Raw genomic sequence first — 24,335 nt, 5'->3', positions numbered from 1 at the left:
TCATCTTCATTCTGGTTCTAAAACATACATTAGACATGTGTTTACATAAATGACAAACTTACTGGTGCATGTCATTAAGTGCCCATGTGGATTTGCATATGTGGGCAAGACAGTGTGTTCTTTTAGAGAACGGGCTGCCCAACATAGGTCTGCTATTAGACTTGCCCTTGAAGGTAAGGCTAGTGAAGAGCCGGTTGCCCGGCATTTCATGTCAGCCAGGCATTCTTTTGCTACCTTAAAGTATAAGTTGGTTGATCATGTGCCACCATTAATTAGAGGTGGTGACAGGGGTAGGTTGCTCCTGCAACTGGAGGCCTCTTGGATCCACCAGTTTAACACGATGGCTCCCATGGGCCTTAATGAATATTTGGATCTTGCTTGTTTCTAAATTTGTTTTTTGTATTTGCATTTTCATTATTTGTATTTTTGACGTTTTCATCTGTCGCTTTATTATTATTTTTCATATTTATTTTTATTCTTTGGTATTCATGATACCTATTATTATTGCAGCTGTTATATGTAGGTATAGTCTCTGTAATTGGTTCCTTTATGTGTGACTGTATAATCAGATCTCAGCTTGTGATATAACCCTGCGGTATATCTGTGCTATTTGTATGTTTAGCATATGCTACAATTGTATGCGATATGTACAAATTCCATTTCCTATGTATTTAGGTGTTTATTTAAAGTGTAGGTGCTGCAGGTTTTGTAGATTGATACATTGTGTCCATTTTCTATTGGCGGCTCTGTTGTGATTATTTACATGTTTCCATGGAAACCGGGTTAATCACGTTGGTGGTGTTATTCGTGAGCTTTTTTGTTGGCCGTGTGTGCGTATGGCGTCACTGCGTGTAAGGTCATCACGTTTGATCCCGCATAACATCATCGTGTGCACGTTCCGGTGTTGGTGCAGGGTCCATGTGGCGGTCTTTTTAATCACTGGGTTCTATTTAAGGTAAGATTCTCTTGTGTGTACTTATGCCTTGATGAAATATGCATTAAAGCATCTGAAACGTTGCAGACAAGTCTTTCTCATCATTTTTTCCTGTGGAGTGCTGCATATATATATATATATATATATATATTATATATATATATATATATATATATATAAAGTAGTATATATCTGCACTCACATCATCATTGAAGCCAACTTGTAAAGAAAAGTGGTGCTCCTCTTAGGTCAAAGTCCTGGTAATGCGTATAATCCAATACCACACACAAAAGGAAGTGGAATGAGGACACTCACCACATGTTGATAAATCAGCTTGTTTAATCAGTCCAATAGGTAAATTTTCCTGGTTGCTACATAAGCAAAGTTTATCGACGTTTCGGTCTACACAGAGACCATTATCAAGGTACAGCAATCCATTGGTAATAGAACAGCCTAGGACCAAACGAGCCATCAAATACAGGAACAAACCCAGCACATCATAGAAGTACACCATGCAGTCTCACCGGGCCCCGTTATATAGCTCTCCTACATAGAGGCAATAATCAATTAAGCCAAATGATTGGCCAGCCACTTACCCAAATGCAGAGAGTCAAACAGCAAATAGCACCATATGTTCACGGCGACGCGGTAGGCGTGATGAACCATCAGGTTGCCATCCGTCCAAACCGCGTATTGCCAGTCATCAGGCGCACCACGCTGATGCTCCATCACTGGGGCGCACAGTGTGACGCTCATACAGCGTCACTCAGTAGAGCGCGCCTCTCCGTGGGGGTCGCACACGGCTGTGCACGCACCAAGGACGCATCGCTATGGCAACTCAGCCGATGACCTCAAGAGCAGTGGGATAATAAAAGCCGAGTGTCAAACTAGTGCAAATATAATATGGGGAGAATAACATATACAGTCAGGTCCATAAATATTGGGACATTGACAGAATTTTCATATTTTGGCCTCTATTCACCACCACAATGGCTTTGAAATGAAACAAACAAGATGTGATTTAACTGCAGACTTTCAGATTTAATTTGAGGGTAATTACATCCAAATCAGGTGAACGGTGTAGGAATTTCAATGGTTTCTATATGTGCCTCCCACTTTTGAAGGGGCCAAAAGTAATGGGACAAACTAAACAATCCTAAATCTAACTTTCACTTTTTAATACTTTGTTGCAAATCCTTTGCAGGCAATTACAACCTGAAGTCTGGAACGCATAGACATCACCAGACGCTGGGTTGCATCCCTGGTGATGCTCTGCCAGGCATCTACTGCAAATGTCTTCAGTTCCTGCTTGTTCTTGGGGCATTTTCCCTTCAGTTTTGTCTTCATCAAGTGAAATGCATGCTCAATCGGATTCCAGTCAGGGGATTGACTTGGCCATTGCATAACATTCCACTTTTTAGCCTTAAAAAACTCTTTCGTTGATTTTGCAGTATGCTTCGGGTCATTGTCCATCTGCACTGTGAAGTGCCGTCCAATGAGTTCTGAAGCATTTGACTGAATATGAGCATATAATATTGCCCGAAACACTTCAGAATTCATTCTGCTGCTTTTGTCAGCAGTCACATCATCAATAAATAAAAGGGAACCAGTTCCATTGGCAGCCATACATGCCCACGCCATGACACTACCACCACCATGCTTCACTGATGAGGTGGTGTGTTTTGGATCATGAGCAGTTCCTTTCCTTCTCTTCCCATCACTCTGGTACAAGTTGATCTTTGTCTCATCTGTCCATAGGATGTTGTTCCAGAACTGTAATGGCTTTTTTAGATGTTGTTTGGCAAACTCTAATCTGGTCTTCCTGTTTTTGTGGCTCACCAATGATTTGCATCTTGTGGTGAACACTCTATATTCACTCTTGTGAAGTCTTCTCTTGATTGTTGACTTTGACACATATACATCTATCTCCTGGAGAGTGTTCTTGATTTGGCCAACTGTTGTGAAGGGGTTTTTCTTCACCAGGGAAATGATTCTTTTGTCATCCGCCACAGTTGTTTTCCGTGGTCTTCCAGGTCTTTTGGTGTTGCTGAGCTCTCCGGTGCATTCTTTCTTTTTAAGAATGTTTTGGCCACACCTAATGTTTTTGCTATCTCTCTGATGGGTTTGTTTTGATTTTTCAGCCTAATGATGGCTTGCTTTACTGATAGTGACAGCTCTTTGGATCTCATATTGAGAGTTGACAGCAACTGATTCCAAATGCGAATGTCACACCTAGAATCAGCTCCAGACCTTTTACCTGCTTAATTGATAATGAAATAATACGTGAGGCACTCACTACATATCCGCATGTTTCAATACTGACAGAATACATTCTTGAATTGACAAACTTTGTACTAGGATATAATTTCTTCATGTATGATGGGGACTATTACTTGCAGCGATCAGGGACTTCAATGGGGTCTAATTTGGCACCCTCGTATGACAACTTATATATGGCAGCATTCGAGGCTGAATATATTCTACCGAATTCGGATCAAACATCATTTTATTTAAGCGTTTCATAGATGACATCTTTATACTATGGAAGGGAGGACTAGAATCCTTCAATGAGATAATACAATGGCTCAGTGATCTACCCCAACCAGTTAAATTCACTAGTACTGTTGATCCAGTGAAAATTAACTTCCTTGATGTCATTATTACCATATGTGGAGGCACTTTAACGTATATGCTTTACAGAAAACCAACTGATCGTAATACCCTCTTACATGCTCGCAGCTTTCATCCACCTACTGTCATCAATAGTCTGCCTAGGACACAGTTCCTACGAGTATTATGTAACACTAGTGACCCGGATTTAGTGGAATGCCAGTTATCGGAGATGAGTGATCAGTTTCGAGTACGTGGTTATAGTGAACATTTGATCCAACATAATCTTTTAAAGGCAAGAGAATTTCATGCAACTGGTCGATCATTTCAAAATGTGGGGGCTAGACAGGAGGAGAGAATGATCTTTTCCACTAGATTTAGTAGCAAATCGCATGCCATCCGTAAAGCAGTGAAACATCGATGGCCTTTATTAACGACTGATCCTGATCTTAAAATGAAGAAAGTATTGCCACCAATGCTTGCGTATAGGAGGAATGCCAATCTAAATCAACTTCTCATGAGACCTACATTGTCGCCAAAGATATCTAAGGGGACTGATTGGCTGTTGAAACAGAAACCGGGATGTGTGAGCTGCAGGAGTTGTATTTCTTGCTGTAGCTTGCTTACAGGCCCTACTTTCCAACACCCCCATACTGGGAAACATCTCAAGATCTATTACAGGCTTCATTATCAAATGGAGTTTGTTATATATAGTCTAACATTTCCCTGCAGTTTATATTACGCTGGCCTTACTACTAGACCATTCAGAGAACGAATGGCCAATCACCGGTCCACTATCCAGTCTGCATTGCAAATACGACACACGGATAAACCCGTAGCACGGCATTTTCTGCTCAAGGAACATCAAGTCTCCATGCTACGTTGTCGTCTTATTGACTGGGTACCACCTCCAGTTAGGGGAGGCGATCGTATCAAGCTACTTCATCAAAGAGAAAACTTTTGGATTAGTCGGCTTGATACTGTGGCACCAAGGGGTTTGAACGAGACTAATCCCTTGTCTGTGTTTTTACCATAATGACTTTTGTTGTTTTGCTGATCTTTGCTACAATATGACTACTCCGCTGTATATATCCCCTATGAATTCCTTCGCTGGTACTCCTTATCTATAACCCTGAGTATAATGTATGCTTAGTATGTCTGTTCTGTCTATTTTCTTATTTTCTTTTTTTCTTTTTTGTCTTTTTGTTCTTTTTTATATAATTCCATTATGCTTCCATTATTGCCATAAACTATCGTCAGCATTTTGTGCAATATTTGGTGTATGGTAATAGTATTCCAGATATTGCCTTTTGGGCACATCTGTATTTGTATTGCTCCTTGCGATGTATCACGGGGTCCCCGTATATATGTTATTCTCCCCATATTATATTTGCACTAGATTGGCACTCGGCTTTTATTATCCCACTGCTCTTGAGGTCATAGGCTGCGTTGCCATAGCGACGTGTCCTTGGTGCGCGCACAGCCGTGTGCGACCCACACGGAGAGGCGCGCTCTACTGAGTGACGCTGTATGAGCGTCACACTGTGCGCCCCAGTGATGGAGCATCAGCGTGGTGCACCTGATGACTGGCAATACGCGGTTTGGACGGATGGCAACCTGATGGTTCATCACGCCCACCGCGATGCCGTGAACATATGGTGCTATTTGCTGTTTGACTCTCTGCATTTGGGTAAGTGGCTGGCCAATCATTTGGCTTAATTGATTATTGCCTCTATGTTGGAGTGTTATATAACGGGGGCCCGGTGAGACTGCATGGTGTACTTCTATGATGTGCTGGGTTTGTTCCTGTATTTGATGGCTCGTTTGGACCTAGGCTGCTCTATTACCAATGGATTGCTGTACCTTGATAATGGTCTCTGTGTAGACCGAAACATCGGTAAACTTTGTTTATGTAGCAACCAGGAAAATTGACCTATTGGACTGATTAAACAAGCTGATTTATCAACATGTGGTAAGTGCCCTCATTCCACTTCCTTTTGTGTGTGGTATTGGATTATATATATATATATATATATATATATATATACACTGTATACACTACCGTTCAAAAGTTTGGGGTCACTTAGAAATGTCCTTATTTTTGAAACAAAAGCAGTTTTTTTCAATAAGGATAACTTTAAATTAATCAGAAATAGACTCTATACATTGTTAATGTGGTAAATGACTTTACTAGCTGCAAACGTCTGGTTTTTAAAGGAATATCTACATAGGTGTATAGAGGCCCATTTCCAGCAACCATCACTGCAGTGTCCTAATGGTGCATTGTGTTTGCTAAGTGCGCTAGAAGACTAATGGATGATTAGAAAACCCTTGAAAACCCTTGTGCAATTATGTTAGCACAACTGAAAACGGGTTTGCTCATTAGAGAAGCTATAAAACTGGCCTTCCTTTGAGCTAGTTGAGTATCTGGAGCATCACATTTGTGGGTTCGATTATATTCTCCAAATGGCCAGAAAAAGAGAACTTTCATGTGAAACTCAATAGTCTATTCTTGTTCTTAGAAATGAAGGCTATTCCATGCGAGAAACTGCCAAGAAACTGAACATTTCCTACAATGGTGTGTACTACTCCCTTCAGAGAACAGCACAAACAGGCTCTAACCAGAGTAGAAAAAGAAGTGGGAGGCCCCGGTGCACAACTGTGCAAGAAGCCAAGTACATTAGAGTCTCTAGTTTGAGAAATAGATGCCTCACAAGTCATTAACTGGCAGCTTCAACGTCTACAGTGAAGAGGCGACTCCGGGATGCTGGCCTTCTAGGCAGAGTAGCAAGAGCCATATCTGAGACTGGCCAATAAAAGGAAAAGATTAATATGGGCAAAAGACCACAGACATTGGACAGAGGAAGATTGGAATAAAGTGTTATGGACAGATGAATCAAAGTTTGAGGTGTTTGGATCACACAGAAGAACATTTGTGAGATGCAGAACAAATGAAAAGATGCTGGAAGAGTGCCTGATGTTATCTGTCAAGCATGGTGGAGGTAATGTGATGGTCTGGGGCTGCTTTGGTGCTGGTAAAGTGGGAGATTTGTACAAGGTAAAAGGGATTTTGAATAAGGAAGGCTATCACTCCATTTTGCAACGCCATGCCATACCCTGTGGACAGCGCTTGATTGGAGTAAATTTTTTCCTCCAACAGGACAATGACCCAAAGCACACCTCCAAATTATGCAAGAACTATTTAGGGAAGAAGCAGGCAGCTGGTATTCTGTCTGTAATGGAGTGACCAGCGCAGTCACCAGATCTCAACCCCATTGAGCTGTTGTGGGAGCAGCTTGACCGTATGGTTCGCAAGAAGTGCCCATCAAGCCAATCCAACTTGTGGGAGGTGCTTTAGGAAGTGTGGGGTGAAATTTCTTCAGATTACCTCAGCATATTAACAGCTAGAATGCCAAAGGTCTGCAATGCTGTAACTGCTGCAAAAGGAGCATTCTTTGACGAAAGCAAAGTTTGAAGGACAAATTAATTATTTCAAATAAAAATCATTATTTCTAACTTGCCAATGTCTTGACTATATGTACTATTCATTTTGCAACTCATTTGATAAATAAAAGTCAGTTTTCATGTAAAACACGAAATTGTCTGGGTGACACCAAACTTTTGAACGGTAGTGTATATATATATATATATATATATATATATATATATACATATATATATATGCTAATGATGGGTCCCGACAGCACAAAGGATAGCTTTTTTTTGTCAAGAGTTGCATTGTTGCAACAATGCAATTTAACAGCAGTCTTGGCTGTTAATATTGAAATCTGTAATGGATAATTAAATAAAAACCTGGAAAGAGGAAAAAATAAGCAGTTCATGAGTTGAATGTAAACATGACTTGATTGCACATGAGGATTGGTGCACCTGTACACTTGGTTTTCCACATCTGTATTTTTAGTTTAATACATCTTAAGATAACTGAACATTTAAATCCAGTGTATGACTGCTTCCAGAGAAAATATGCTGCAATCATCATTAACTGTAAAACTTGCACCTGGTTTTTGAAGGTGCAAAATTTAAGTCTCGGAGCAAATGTATTTCAAGATGTGTGTAGCTCAAAATTAGACAAAATTATAAGAGGTGTTCCCGATCGTATTGCACTTGTATCCATTCCTAACGTCCTTTGTATGACTCTCCAAGTGCAAATACAGTAACATTCAGCTCTACATTGGGCCCACTGTGTCTATAAAGACTCCATAACCCTGCACATTTTTATATACCACTTTAAAAAAAAAGCACATTTGAGAAAGTTGGAGTTCACGTAACTGATGAAAACAACATACTGCATCATTTAACAAGAAAATACAATGACAATACTAATGAAGCACATGGGAAATAGCCCACAGATTCACTTCTCATTTCTGTCTCCATTTCTGAGTTGTTGTTTTTTGCTTTTTATAAACTCCCTTAAAATGCAATTTTTTTTGCATATGAAATGGACTCTGCTACAGAGACAGTCCATTGAACAGTTCAAATAGCAACTATTATGTCCTCAGTCCTCACATTCTCTTCCAGGCATGGCACAGCCCAAGTCCCAATACTATATCATAATTTGTTTAGTTTGATTTAAATACACGCAAAGAAAAACCTTGTAGAGTATGTAGAGCTTTACAAGGCACAGTGATTTATAGTATGAACATCCCTCACTCACCGACTATGGTAGAGAACCTTCTAGTTGGCTCTTTTCCTGTTACCAACTTGTAGAGTTCTGGGTAGTAAAACTCTAGACTTTCCAAAAAGACAATATATCCGCGTTGCCCTTTTGTATGAAGAATGTCCAAGAGTCGTCCTACCGAGCAAAAAACAAAACAACTGTCTGTGCCACATATTATCACTTACCTTTTACTTAATTATAATCATTAGCTTTAAATTTGTTAAAGTAAGACAAATCTAAAGTCAGATGGTCATATATAAATGACCTGCCCCAGTGCAAAGCTGCATGTTATGTGTAAATTATGCGGTTTGAATTATGTATGTAATTACATGTGATAAAAAAATTTGTCCAAGCAAATCTAACAATCATCTCTAAACCACATGTGAAAATGTAAAAAAGTAAAACAAAACAAAAATATGTATTGTATTAAGCACACACACATAAGATAAATCCCAATGGATATGCACCCATTATGCGCACCATTTTGCATAAAATTGGTGTTAAACATGCTTTTCTGCCCATGAAATTAAATGTTTCGTGATTTACTTTTCTTGGTCAAATACTGTAGTACATGGCGAAAAAAAATGCTTGTACTGACTGACACAGGACTACCAACAGGGATGTACAGATGATGCCGGTGTACCAGGACCCACTATAACTGATGATCACAGTTGAAAACTGCTTCTTATTCACATGCTCCTATTAGACTCATGTGCCTCTGTCAGCCTCCGATCAGGGCATTTCTGATGGTAGCCCTGCTTACACTGAACCTTAAATCAAAGGCTCTGATTTTCTGTATTCAGATTCACTAAGCAATTTAAGAGTATTTTCTAGCAAAACATACCTGAGCGGGTGGTCCTAGATAAAAACAGCAAAGAATTGAGAACTTCTTCCTCATCCTGCTCATCGATGACCTTACACTGTCGCAAGTAAGGTGTTAATTTTGCAGGATTAATGTAGCGGCTGAGCATATTCCTATTGGATTCAATGTTTTCCCATAATTCATTTTCAACATTTTTTAAGATGTCAACTTCATTCTCCATTTTGTATTAATCTATAGATAACAATGTAAAAAATATTTGATCATCCACAGGAAGAAAAAAAAATGTTGAAATAATGATAATAGTTAGTATATCATGATGCAATATAGCCTTATACATGATACTTCTTTCTTCCAAGGACAGTATCAGGTTTTAAAGATTTGCCACTTGAAATTAAAATGTCTCTCTCTTTTTTTTATTTTAAATATTCTTTATTGAAGCACAATAATTGTGTACAATAGTACAAAAAATACATATTTAAAATTGATATTAATATGAACAGTGACATATTTATGGCATATACACAGAAAAATCAGCATCTGAAAACTGATACAATAACTAATCAGTAGATATCTGTGCCATTATATCACTGCAGTACAATCAATAAAACAATATAAATATATATATATATATATATATATATGTATATATATGAATAATACTAACAAATTTGTATTACGTAAGCCTGGGTTCTCGACGAAAATGTCTCTCTCTTTCAATAATGAACAACGGTGCAGTGTATATATAGCACTAATATTATTTTAATGATTTTAATGAAAAAAACACTAATATTCCAAACTTATGTACAATGGGAATCAAACATACATTTCAATTCAAGATTACAATACAGAACATAACCTGAATGGATGTCAAGCTTGCAGAAACTTACAATGTAAAAGGAAATAATGAAGTACTTATACTATCATTTACTCCTAACTCCCCACAACGGCACCTAGCACTTGGTTGTTGACACCCTGCTACTTATTTAAGTGTTGCGATCGCTAATACAGCAAAGTTTATAAACCTTGTCCTGCATTATTTGGTACTGTTAATAACAGTTTTCTTGTGTGCTTATTGGCTTATGTACTTTGTAAAGCACTGCGGAACCCTTGTGGTGCCAAATAAATAAAGCATGACAATAATAATAAGTAATACAAAAGATAGAACTACATGTTGTGAACTATGTATAATGGCCCATACACACGGGACGATCAGACATTGTCTGATCATCCTGCATGTGCTGGATGTTCAATATAGAACATCCAGCAACATGCACCAACCCCCCATCGACTATAACGCCCCGCGATTAACGATCACGGGTGCCTATAGTAAACAGGCTAACCTGGTTGATATCGACCAGGTTGGAATGCATCGACCATCTGTGCCCGCACATCGACCATCGTTTGGTCGTTTGAAGGGGCCAGAAACTGGTCGATTCGAATCATAACGATATATCGATATCGTTATCATTCAAATCGAACAGGGAAATCTGACTGTGTGTATGCATCATAAGTCACATATGAATGCACAGGGCAGGGACAGGCAATCTGACTTCAAAGGGTGGTGCTCTTTTCCCTCAATCTCAGTAATATGTTAAAGTAATACAATTAATGAAAGAAAGAGACCCATCTGTATTAATATGACAACAGACATTTTAAACAAGAGTTCCAAACTATAGTAAAGATTTCTGACAGTAAAACAGAAAAGAGCACAGCAGAGGGCTTAGAAGGCCGCATGTGGCCCTAGAGCTGTATGTTGCCCATTACTGGTCGGTGCGGATCTAGACTTTACTTTTAATGGTGGGGCGGTTTAAGAATGAATCCTGACCCACCCCTCTCTACTCATTCCTCCTCCCATTTTCAGGTAGTGACCTCACATCATAGCTTCGTGTATCCATTTATATCTTCATTCATTATTTATCTTTTCCCTTTTATTTCCCACCTTTTACAATTTTCCCTCTCTTCTCCCTTGTCCTAAGCACTCTCCCCCTCTCCCCAGCGGCTCCATTAGGCAGCTTGCCCTCTTATAACCCCCCTTGTCTCTACAATGTAGTGACTATATATAGTCACAACAATATGACCAAATATGTACTTTATGCCCATCACTCACTCTCTCCTATATATTTCTTGCCCATCATTCCCTCCCCTCACCCCTATATATTTCTTGCCCATCATTCCCTACCCTCACCCCTATATATTTTATGCCCATCACTACGTCCTCTCACCCCTATATATTTTATGCCAATCATTACTTCCCATCACCCCTATATATTTTATGCCCATCACTCACACAGGCATGGTTTTCTGAAAGGGCTGCTATATACAGAAAGGCTACTCTAGATACCTTTAGCAGTGTATAAAATTCTGAACCTGTGACCTAATAATGTGGGAAATATATCCCAGTGTCACTTATCTCATGCACTTTAAATGGCTCTTGGGAGCCTGTATCTGATGATTTCCTACCCCAACCAAGAGATATCCCCAGTGCTTTTATGATAGCAGGCTTAGCAGCCATGGGTTCGCTGACTTTTCATCCTGCTGGCAATGCCTCATGAGACTTGAAGTTTATCTTATAATGCTCAGAGTATAATCCCATGCTACTCCTGTTCCTCCTCTAGCTGGCCGGGTGCCTTGGGCTAACTGCCTGTGGCTGCCGCAACCAGGTGATCCCGTGCCCGACCTCTACTCTATCCACCCCAGAGCTGCACTGCTCCTGCCTGCAGGATCAGTATGTGGGGCGGAGCTGGGGCTGTGTTACAGGGGGGCGATTGCCCTTATTGCCACCCCCCTCTGGATCCTCCACTGTGACTGATATAGAGCATACTATTGTTAATGCTGCCAAGTGATGTGTGAGCAGCAACACAAATGCAAGTACTGTAAATTGCTACAACAATATATACTATTCTAAATTATGCGCAGGACTGCCAAGAGACTGGTTGGATCCTTGTACGAGAGAGAGTTTATGACTCTGCTGTGAAAACTCAATGGGTGTGTGGCCACACCATCTTGGGAGAGTGGTGATACCTCTCCGGCAGGCTCAGTCCCCCAAAGTCTATAAAGATGTGGAACTATTCATGCTTTACACATTAGTGAATGGCCTAATCAAATAAAGCTCTTAGACCGATCTCTGGAGCAGCAGCACCCACTAGCTGATTAATACCAGGTCCGGGGCGTATCGGTGGGCTGGGATCCGAAGGATCCAGTCCTCGTCAGCCATTACTGCAGAGTTTGGCAGCGACTGTGGGATCAGCATTGGTGGGTTTCCACAGCTGTCCCACATGTACACTGTCAGTGTGCCCCATTTTAAAAACTGGCACCGCAAGCTGTGTTTAGCTCACTTGCGGCTCCATTTTTGAAATAGGGCGTAAATTAAAAATGGCCACAGCGAACCAATCACGGCTCAATGCATCATCCGTAAGAGGTGAAGGAGCAGAGAAGAGGAGCTCCTGAAAAAAGAAGATGCCGTAAATCCTGTGGTGTCAACAGCCATGCAAAAGAGCTTAAACAGGCCGTCACTTACCAGTTGAAGATGAGTTCAATAAAGTATTAATACATTCGGTGTCCTGTCTTTAATTCAGTATTTTCAATACAGGCCCACTACAGTAACGGAATATATTGCAAAACAGATTATTTCAACATTCTTGAAAAAGTTTTAATGTGTGGGAAGTTTTTAGTTGGGATCAAATTTAGATCACGGCAATATACAGTATGTTGTAATAGTCACAGAATCTCATTGGCTAAAGCAGTGATCCTCAAACTCTGGGCCTGATTCAGAGCCGCTCGCAAAAAGCGTGCGCTCGCTCTGAATCAGGGCGTGTGGTTTTATTTTTTGTTGCGGCCTCTTGGCCGCTCCCATAGCTGCAGGTTTCCACCCACAGCTTATGCGAGTGGCCATGATGATGGTCGCGATGGTCAAGACCATCGCGACCATCGGGCTTGCGACGAGACCCTTGCGGTAGGGTCTCGTTGCCGCAAGCCCCAGTGGACTTCCTGCACTATTAGAGCTGGAAGTCCACCTACTGACATCACTAGTGATGTCAGTAGGGCCGCCCACAAATGGCAGGCATTCCTGCCCCTTTTGGATGCGAGCGCCGGAGCGAGTGCTTTTTGCGTTTGCTCCGGGGCTTGCGCACGCGCAGTGTGCACTGGGCCACCATCAATCCACTTGCGAGCGCTCTCATCAGAGAGTTTAATGCAATCTGTATTATATGGCGGTACTAAAGCAATCTGTAGTATATAGGGGTAACTAATTCAGTCTGTATTATGTAGTGGTCACAAATGTTGTCTGTATTACATGGCGGTCACTAATGCTGTCTGTAGTATATGGCGATGCTAATGCAGTCTCTAGTATATGGCAGTCACTAATGCTGCCTGTATTATATGGCGGTCACTAATGCGGTTTAGTATATGATGTTCACTAATGCTGTCTGTAGTATATGATGTTCACTAATGTTGTCTGTAGTATATGACATTCACTAATGCTGTCTGTAGTATATGGTGGTACTAATGAAGTTCATTCTATATGGCAGTCACTAATGCTGTCTGTATTACATGGTTGTCACTAATACATTCTGTAGTATACGAAGGTCACAAAAGTAGGTAATCTTTCTGAGGAAACTATCCAGTTGATAGGGAAATGTGTTAAGAGCTTGTGATCAACACCAGTGTGGTCTGAAAGCACAGACTGCCAACCATTCTATGCGGATATCCTGCTACCTGCAAAAGTTGGCTATCTATAACCCACACTGGTGCACTACCTGTTGTTACAACAGCTAAATATCCTGGGAGGCAGATAAGAGATCCAGCATGTGACTAGGTATCAGACACACTAGCAATTTATGGGAACTATACAGTTGCCTATTAACAAGCCCCTGGGTGGTATTCCGAATGGGCTACAGATACACACAAACTGTAGCGAGGCAACACCACTCCCATCGGAGTTGCCTGTACAGTAGGCTATGTGACCAGTGCTGCAGCCACAGTGGGGTACATCTCATTGTATGGAGGTTACTGGTAAAAAAGTAACAACAAATCAATTACCACTGAAAGTACATTATTGGGCAATATACTGTTCTATTTATGGTGAGGACATTTTCAAACTGTCAAGGAGGTAATTTCAAGTAAAATTTTTGCACATTTAATTTGAGACTTATATTTCCTAATGTGGACTATTGTTTGTGGACTATTCTGTGAAATTTAAATATAGATTTGTGATGAGCACACTGCTATAGGCTGATATCTGTCTGTTACATTGTATAAATATTTTAATTTTCTAGGACTGCAATTTCTTTTTGAAGGGCCACATTGTACTATATATTTATTTAATCAGGTCATTTTAAACATTTTTAATATTGTTTGTATTCTTATTATTGATTATAATAAAAACTGATATCATTTTAGACAGATGGATGAGGTCTAGATGAATCTTTAATTATACTCCGAATTCATTACAGTGCTGTCTACTTTCTTCTATTCACTAATGCTGTCTGTATGACATGGTGGTCACTAATGCCGTCTGTAGTATATGGTGGTCACTAATACTGCCTCTAGGATATGGCAGTCACTAATGTTGTCTATTATATGGTGGCCAGTGTAGTCACTTATACTGTCTGTATTGTATAGTGATCAAATAGGTAAAGAATGACTGCTATATACTGGGATGAGAGGGGGGGTGCCATGATGAGTCTTTGCTCGGGGTGATAGAAGGGCTAGCTTCGCCGCTGGAGAGTGTACCCGGCCCTTCATCTCTCCTGCTCTTGTTGTCAGCTCCGGGGATCTGACGTCACAAGAGGAGGATCCGTCCTCCATGTGCTGCAGTTCTGCTGTGGGCCAAGGTAAGTAAAACTCTTTGGGAATCTCAGCCCACCCCATTTATACTTCTGCTGTGCCATCTGAACCATTCCCTAGCATTTTGATATGGTTTGTATTATAACCCATGTGTCACTACCCAGAGAAGTACCCAAGTCTATTTCCAATGCCAGTTCATGGGTAGCTAGAGGCTGGGGCTCCAAAGCCAATATGGAATGGTACCAGTAGAAAATGTGTCTCCTATCATTGGGCCTGTAGATACAGCGTCATTCTATTGGTGAAGAGTTGCAAAAGGAGGGGGCAGTGAGAAGCAAGGAGCATACAAAATGATACATTTAATGGTATGGGGTATTTGATATTTTTCTTGAATATCCACAAATGACTGCAGTGAAAATTTACAGACAATGTGCTTAAAATGTGTAATGCCAGCAGCGGTCCAGACAGACACCATGGAGGGTGACTGACCAGAAGAGGGGTGGTACCATAGAGGAGTCTGAGGGAATGGGTATTTGGAAAGAGCATACTTCTTGTTCAGACTATACCAGATAGAAAACAAACTGTGATCATGGGGACTTCAAGGGGAGATCGAGGTCTTTGTTTATTTAAAAGCCACTGCAAATGAAATACAGAGTCCACCTCTACAAGATTGCTTTCCAGTTGCACCCATTGTTTAGTACCACCCGAGGATTGCCAGACTTCCATTTGATTTAGGCAGGAGGCCTAGCCAGAATATCCCTGCATAAGCAAGGTTTTTTTTTATCATTCCAGATAAATTAGGAGGATTGAAGAGAAATAAGTATCTGGTTTGGCACTGCAACAAGGAGCACTTGAAAAAAGCACAGTAGTTTTTGAAGGACTTTTATCATTATCGTATTTATATGACCCACCCAGGAATCAAGGAATCAAAATACTTCCGCCAGTAAACAATTTAAGCAGGGGGCATGGGGGAGTAGATAGCTATATATAGCCGGTCATAGGTTTTAATTATAAGTAAGTACTTAAGGAAGTCTTCCCTCCATGTAAGGTCAAAGTTTGACTGCAGTCACTTCTTCAAATGCTCCAGGAGATGGAAGGGCAGAATCTGAGATGTATCTTTTTTGCTCTTTTATCTGGACAACTGTCCGTAGAGTGACAGTTTATAAAATAAATTTGGGAGGGATGTCAGTGGCTTAGGGGTCTATTTACTAAGCTGTTTTAGGAGACAAAGATAACGGTGATAAGGTACCAGCCAATCAGCTCCTAACTGCCATGTCACAGGCTGTGTTTGAAAAATGGTAGTTAGGAGCTGATTGGCTGGTACCTTATCACCGTTCACTTTATCTCCTAACACAGCTTAGTAAATAGACCCCTCAGTCACAGTAAGGAGGACATCATCAGCAAGATCATACTGAGAGTTACCAATAGTAATGCCAGAGATGTCCGGTTTAGCCCTGATTCTGGAGGCGAGTGGCTCAGTAACTAAGGGAAGAGAGGGGACAGCACTATCTAGTTCCATTTGCAATGTCAAAAGAAGGATTATGATAAAAGGCTTTAATGACCTGCAGAAATTTGCCTTAGAAACCAAACATGAGAAGTGTTTGAATCATGAATGATAGTGAGACCTTATCAAAGGCCTTCTCCGCATCCAGTCAAAGCACTGACGAGGAACCCTTGTGTTTGTTAATATGGTGAATGATGTCCACTGTATGTCTAGTATTGTCGAGTGCTTGCCTGGATGGCATAAAGCCCACTTGATCTGGGTGTATTAAGTTAGGACGTAAGGGGTTTAATCTAGTAGAGCACCATCCGTTGAGGTCTGCTCCTAAATATTATATAGTTTGTCATAGTAGGATTTAAAGATTCATTTTAACCAGTGGAGGCTCCAGAGGTGGTGCTGCAGTGCAGTTCAAAATTGAAATAGGGGAGTCACACCAATTATCATTTCAAACAAAGCCAAACATCACTGGCTGGGACTCACTGGCAGTTGGTGTGATTCCCCTATTTGAATTTTGAACTGTGCAGGAGCCCCTCCTCTGGAGCCTCTACTGATTTTAACTGGATTATACTGGAGGGCTCTAGTCTTGTCCCAAAGTGCAGAAATAGCAGATGCAGCCTTAAGGGCCTGCAGTCTATTAACAAGAATCGTATCTGCCTTATTGCTGTTTTCATAAAAACGCTGGTTAAGCCAACAAAGGAATTTCTCCTTTTTTCTCCAGACAGGATGGCATTATGGTAATTTTAAGCTAGCATGAGTTTTCCATAGTTGTTTTCAAAGGGGGTACATTTATGGATAGATTCCAAATGAAGCACCTTGTTGGTGAGAGCAGCCAACTGGAGCTTTTGCTTCCTCTTATAACTAATATGTCCATGGACCACAGATTTGTGAGCTTTCCAAAACAGGGGCGAACACAAGAGGAGTCTTGGACATTAAGAGAAAAAGAGTTATCCATAGCAGCATTGATATTCATGAAATTGCAGTATTTTCATAAGAGTTTCATTTAATCTACAAGCAGGCCCCAACAGGGGCGTATCTTTAATGAGTGCAGGGTGTACATTGAACACGGGCCCCCGGGTCCAGGGGGGCCCGCACCGCATACCCTGCACCCATATTACTTAAAACTTACTACGAGGCCCCTTAAAAAGTGGGAGGCACATATAGAAACCGTTGTAATTCCTACACCGTTCACCCGATTTGGATGTAATTACTCTCAAATTAAATCTGAAAGTCTGCACATCTTGTTTGTTTCATTTCAAAACCATTGTGGTGGTGAATAGAGGCCAAAATCTTAAAATTCTGGCAATGTCCCAATATTTATGGACCTGACTGTATATCGCCCATCCAAGTCTGTAGTAACAGTACCTTGAACCAATGACATCTCAAAACTTATCAGAGTAGCAATACCATTCTCTTTAGTCCAACTAGAGGACTACAATAAAGTGGAGAAGTGCTTAGATTGTAGTGAAGGGTGATCAGAGTCAAGAAAATATGTTTCCTGTAAAAGTACAGCTGGGATTAGAACAAAATATTAACAATCTATTCTGTGGAGTGCTAAGACCCCTACCATTCATAGAGGCAATAGTCAGTGGCATTGTGGCAACCAGCAAGGTGTATCAAAATAGAGTGGGGGAGGTGCACAAGACCCCCTGGCTTGCTTCAGGGGAGGAAGGGCAGGGAAGGCTAGGAAAGGTGTATCAGATAGGAAAGAAGCTAGTAGAGAGATCTGGGTACAAGTTCCTTGGAAAACACAAAGAAAACAATGTACAAAAGGTAGGACAAAGGCATCCAAAGTGGCGTAGATAATGTTGTATGAGGAAGAGCACATTGGAATATATGGAAGAAAGTATAAAAAACAATGGATACAAAATAATAATAGAAAAAATAATAATAATAAAAAAAAGGAGACCAAATAGAGGCATGTCTTCAGTCTTGAAAAACTCCTAACTCGATATAGGACGAAACGCGTTGACCAGAGCCACAAAGTGCTTACCAGGAGACCCAGGACATTTGCAACATAATTGTCATCTAGTCATCGTTTTGAAATTGTCCCTCATCAAGGACGCAACGACGGCTATTGAGGACTGACACATCACTACAGCTGCTCAAGTGAGCATTTGCCCAGCAGCCCTTGCTGAACATCCAGCCAGAATTTGGAACTGTCCAAACACAGGCGTGCTTGGGTTAGGAGCTGCTGGAGGACTTATTGCCCAGCAAGCCCTACCCGTTATACACACAGCGGGACTTGCCGATCAGCTGACTTTCAGCGCACACCTTGTTTGGAATCATCTAGCGGCCGGAGCCGCTACATTGTAACACGCATCTGGGTCAGGAGTCACTGGAGGACTTATCGCCCAGCAAGCCCTGCATGTTTTCAATATAGCAGTACATGTTGATTGTGTCTGCAGCATTCACTAGAATATTAGAAGAGCACTCTACCCAGTGCGCTCGACGTGTATATCTAACTGATTCCACTGCATCCCGTGAAATTTATTTTGGATACCATTTTGATATGATTGTGAACATCTCCATGGGACTGTATGTATATTAGCGTGGCCACGCTCAGAGTACTTAATATTGGTTACCAAGAGATCAAGTAAATTCTTGTATTTTAATATTAGCTGGGACGCCAGCACTCTTTTTATTATCTCCTCTATATGTGTTCACCCATAGTGATTTTTATTTAGTTGAAATCACTCTCACCAGATTTATTGGCATCTGGAGAATTAATGATTGGATTGTGACTATATATGTGTACTTATTGGTTATTAAAACAGAGTATTTTATCTATCCAGTCTTCCATTCATTTGAACAGAGAGCACATATGCGATTTATTAACTGCATTGACACTTAGTATCACCATCCACCTTGCGCAGTAGCTACACAGGTTGTTGCTTTCAGGTTGATTTGTTAACTATTTGGTCTTAACTAGATCAAAGATTGCTACTAGCTAGCAGGTGGACTATTTTTTGGTATTTATTTTTGAGCGCCGGGTATTGTAGTTTGCTTACTACATATACTTACATAGAAGTTAAACCTAACTGAGCATCAGAAACAGTAATTTGCTGGGGTGTTGGAGCTTAATGGAGTGGAAAATATAATGACTCTTGCACCTCCCAGGTGTATTAGATGAAAAAGGAGGAATAAGTGAGGCTAGAGAGAACTTGGAAAACAGTAAGATAGAGGGAGAGCATAGGTAACAAGTTCAAAACTGCATATCCAAGTCATTAGAAAATGAGACAGAACAATCAGTTCAATTGGCCTAACAGTTATAATAATACAACAAAGAGGCAAAAACCAGGGGTGCCAGGAGGAGGAGGGTACTAATTGCCCGGGCTTGTTAGAGGGGCATGGCGGGGGCCAGTGCCTGGTGCCACCCCCTCCATCTCTGCTGTGTGCTGGGCTGCAGTGGGAGACTGCTCGTGGCTGCAGCAGTCTCCTATGCCTGTGGGGGGGAGCGATCACACTGATCGCGCCCCCCCCCCCCCCTGGCTTCGCGCTGGGCTTAATCAACATCAATTTCTAATAGCACTCAAAACTCTCCAGCATTGATCAAATAGCACAAACTTGACTTAGTACAAATATAGAAATATAGCAAAGATCCTCTGATGAAACCGCCATGTCATAGGGCGGAGAAACGCGTCAGCTGACATTTGGAACGCAGCTGGACCGCAAAACCGGAAGCTGGAAGCCAGAAACCGGAAGTAGCGAAGCGCGAGGCACCACAGTGAATCCTATCACACACAGCGCTGCCAGCAGCCACGAGTGCCGTGGACCAGCAGCAGAGGCCCCTCTGCCTGATACCTCAGCACCCTGGATCGCTAGGTGCGCACAGCAGACACGTTACAAGTGTCCAGGAGACATTGTATACATATCGGCAGCAGCTTCTAATACCCTCCCCCCATGTGTCAGGGGTAGAGGTGAGAACAAGATTTACCACACTGGATATCGATCATTGAGTTGGTTGGTAATGTACTGTTTATTAAATCACTTTAAAGTCTTGCTGACCGTCTACTAAATACTAACCCATTCATCATTAACTGGCTGCAACTGCCTACTAACGCCTGCTGACTGTGACTAAAATTTCAAACATCTAATACTGTGCTTCATAAAATTTGACATTTGAACTACTGGTGATTTGATATCTAATATGCTTTCTCTATTTGATGACAATAATATTCATAGTAATTACTATCCATCTGTGTATCATTGATTGCTTGATCTAGGTTTTAATGTGATTATGTGCAATAAATTCTAAATATTTTTCAAATTAGCAGCCGTTGATTAGCACTCCCATTTTTTTCTTTGATATAGCAAACATGTCTGAAATCTGCAAAAAAAATAAACAGGATATCTGCAGGGGATGTAGTTATCAGACTGGCGTACGGCATGCCGCCGGTCTGAATCCCGATGCTGAAAGTCCAACGCCTATCTTGATACCGACGCCGAAACACAGATAGCCACCAGCTTGAACCTGGTAAGTCTGGGACATCTTAGCTGTTAGCCGCAGTGGAGGAGGGTTAGGTTTAGGTAGCATGGCAGGGTTAGCATTAGGTTTTGGGGGGGAGGGGTTAAGGTTAGGCATCCCTGGGGGGAGGTTAGGGTTAGGCACCACTGGGAGGTTAGGGTTAGGCACTAAGAGGGGAGGGTTAGGTTTAGGTCACGAAAGAGGGAGACAGGTTTAGGCACTAACGGGGAGAGTTAGGTTTAGGGTGCGGGTGGGGAGGGTTGGGGGTATGCTACAAGAAGGGAGGGTTAGGGGGAGAAGGGGGAGGGTAAGTATACTTACCCGACCCTTGTCGGTACACCAACCATCGAGATGCCACTGTCTGTATTTTGACAGGAGGCATCCTGACTTAAGGCATTACATACCAATTTCATCTGCAGACATATGCAATATATGTGCAAAAAAGATATAACCGGTTCTCTGATAGAAAGCAAGAAGTCTTTGTCACGCTCCAGAACCTAAAAACTACCTTTTTACCTATCTGGTGTCTGTACTGGCTGGCGTTGGAGGTCAGCTCGCGCTGTGCATCGCTCCTGGATGGCGCAGAGGTCACACTGTGCTTCGCTCACGGCTGGTACTGAGGTCTGTCTGTGGTGTTTCTGCCCAGTCCACTCAGTATCCTGTCACTGAGCTTGGAGATGGCATCTCCTTGCTCACAGTGTGTCTTCTTAGCATGATGGCACACAAGCTGCACGCCAGTATGGGCGCAGCCATGTTGGACTCACCTTATGCCCTTCCTCCAGTCAGAGAGCAGCTCCCAGACCAGCTGAATGCAGCATCCAATCCCTGGGGATCCACCCCTATAAGTTCCATTTCCTGACTGGCTCCCATTGCCAGTACAACATCGCTTCTGCTGAAGTTACAGCTCTGTGCTCCCAGGTACTCTGTATCTGAACGGTTCCAGTCTGTTCCATCCCAGTTCCTAGTCTGGTTACACAAGTCTCCTATTCCATCTGTACTCAAGTCTGGTTATTCCACTGAGACTTGTTCCTACCTACCAACAACGGTCCAATCCAATATATACAAACATCGGTCCCATCCAATATCTGCAAACATTGGTCCCATCCGATATCTCCAAACATTGGTCACATCCAATATCTCCAAACAACTGTCTCAAACCGTTCCGACTCATCAATTCAGCATCATCGGTCTCAAACCGGTCCTACTCATCAATTCAGCATCATCGATCTCAAACCAACCCTACTCATTAATTCAGCATCATCGGTCTCAAACCGACCCTACTCATCAATTCAGCATCATCAGTTCAAATCCAATTCTACTCATCTATTCAGTATCATCAATTCCAATTCTATTCTATTCAGGTCAACATCAGTTCCACATCATCGGTCCAAGTCCGATGTTGTCATATTCAATTCTCATTCCAACCTGCTGTATAATAAAGACATTCAATTCCTGACCTCGCCTTCGGGCCCATCATCTACTGCTGTTCCTCTACCTCCTCACATCAACACATGAGGAAGTCTTGGCTCAAGCCACCCAGATTCATTCACGCCTCCCTAATCTCTTTAACCTCCCATGCCTGTTTCGACCAACCTCAACTCTCAGGCGTGACAATCTTATATTGTGGAAGTCAAACAAGGGCCTAGTTACAGGTGTTGCCAATGTCCAAAAACAGGAAACAAAGAGGTATTTCCATGAAGCGTTGGGACCATGGTAGCAAAACAGGAACAATGTTCCTCAGGCATTATCAGAGTCATGTTAAGAAGAGAGGCCAGATTCCTCTAGATGCATGAACAAGTCCTTGCTCTCTCTGGAGTCCCTGATGAAGACAGTCTTGCCATTAAGGTCAAAAATGAGCTTAAATGGAAACCCTCAGTGAAAGCGGATACCCCGGTCTTGAAGAGCCTTGATTAAATCCCGAAGTTCTCTTCATTTAGCGATTGTCACAGAAGCATGGTCCTGAAAGAACTGGAGCTTGACAGGGCATGACGAGCTCGCTCTTGAGGTAGAGAACATGACCCAAGGCCTGGGATCAGGACATAAAAGAGATTGTTCAGGTAGGATTCCTTAGCATCTGGGGTAACTGACTCCAGTATGTTACGGATTTCTGAAGTCTGTCTTGAAAGGACTCCAGTTTTGAGGTTGTGGAAGCCAGAGATGAGATACCAGATTTGATAGAGGCAACAGCATTAGTTTCAGCAATGAGGGAATAGAGATCCAGAAGAAGGAACAAGGGATAGAGATTCTTTTGCTGATACCCGAGGGCTAGGAGGGGAGAAGAGGTGTCCTAGATCTTGGATATTTTGTCACCTCTAAAGAAGTGCTGTGAGATGTCAGTATCCACTTGCTTTATGGATTTGGTGTTGAACCTCTGCATGATGGTAGGAATAAAGTCACAGTCACATATGGAAATAAACAGAACTGAGGTTCCTGTAGTCGGAAAATGGGAGAGAGCATAAGCCAGTGAGACCTCAAACATAAAATATAGAGCAACAGTCCCATAAATCAAATAGAGATTAGATTGAGGGGGGGCTCCACCTGAAAATAGGAATTGACAGTGCCTCAGTCCTAGGTGGAGGTGAAGGGGGCTAGGAAGTAACTAAAATACTTTATGGAGGTGCCACAGTCCTGGGCAGAGGCAGAAGACATATGGGGGCACACAGAACTTGATGACCCCATTTAGTTAGGTAAGACACTGAAGCGGAGAAGGTGCTGCAGACTTGACCAACAATCCTGTGCCAGAGAGTAGCAGGCTCCTGACACCCAATGAACAAACAGCCAACAGGAATCACAAGGCTGGGTAGAAGAGTCCCAGGCAGGAAACAGGATAAGTCTAAGGAGCTGCAGTGTAGGTGGGGAGAGGTACCAAACTCTAAGCCCAAGGCTACTGATCGTCAAAAACCCTTTCACCTGGTAAAACGGCTCTCTGCAGACATTTCTGTGAAGGAGTTGGGAGCTGCATGAAATCCAAAATAGCAGCAGGCAGCAGCAGGGCCCTAGGGTAATAGACGCGGACTCGCCAATTGCACCTGCATCCAGAAACTCGAAGGGGTCTTGTTTGGCACACAGAGTCAGCAGGAGGCTCCCGTAGGCAGGTCCCAGCAAAAGGACATGGAGGTCTGGATAGGGTAAGCAGGCCGCTGGGAATCGGCTGCCCAGAGTGGGAGAGAGCGGCTCCTAAGGCAGCTCCCGGAGAGCCACAACAAAGGAAGAGGGTGATGTTCAGCTGACAGGATCGCCGGGTGAGATGATGTAGGAGTGGGAATAAAACTCCGCCATGAAGGAAGCTTAACAGATCTCCTGAATTCCTCAGTAAAACATTTAGATGTAATCAGAACACAACAATGCTCTGCCCATCTGTAGAGGTATTTAAATAATAATCTGCAATATACTAACACAAAAAGTAACAAGCACTCTGCAAAAGAGGAACTATGAGGTTATGAATCACACAAGTTCATGGGTTGACAATGTTCTCTTCCTGTGAACACAAAAATAATCTAGTGAGATGTCAGTTGGTGAATATTCTGCAGCTTAGTGTAATGA

The 24,335-nt window shown here is 42.0% G+C and overlaps 1 protein-coding gene across 2 annotated transcripts in view; it reads right to left on the bottom strand.

Moving 5' to 3' along the window:
• Positions 1-24,335, bottom strand: part of CARD11 (caspase recruitment domain family member 11) — a 210,774-nt gene that overhangs the window by 150,197 nt on the left and 36,242 nt on the right. For both annotated transcript variants that reach the window (XM_088466877.1, XM_088466879.1), the window contains exons 2-3: positions 9,067-9,276; positions 8,220-8,357 (exon numbers count right to left, since the gene is read on the bottom strand). In XM_088466877.1, coding sequence (XP_088323003.1) covers positions 8,220-8,357; positions 9,067-9,265 — 337 coding nt within the window. In that variant the 5' untranslated portion in view covers positions 9,266-9,276. The remainder of the gene's footprint in view (positions 1-8,219; positions 8,358-9,066; positions 9,277-24,335) is intronic.

This window comes from Taudactylus pleione, unplaced genomic scaffold, assembly GCF_031769625.1.
Source record: "Taudactylus pleione unplaced genomic scaffold, aTauple2 ptg000066l, whole genome shotgun sequence".
Classification (NCBI taxonomy): Eukaryota; Metazoa; Chordata; class Amphibia; order Anura; family Myobatrachidae; genus Taudactylus; species Taudactylus pleione.
This window is presented reverse-complemented; position numbering and strand designations above follow the sequence as displayed.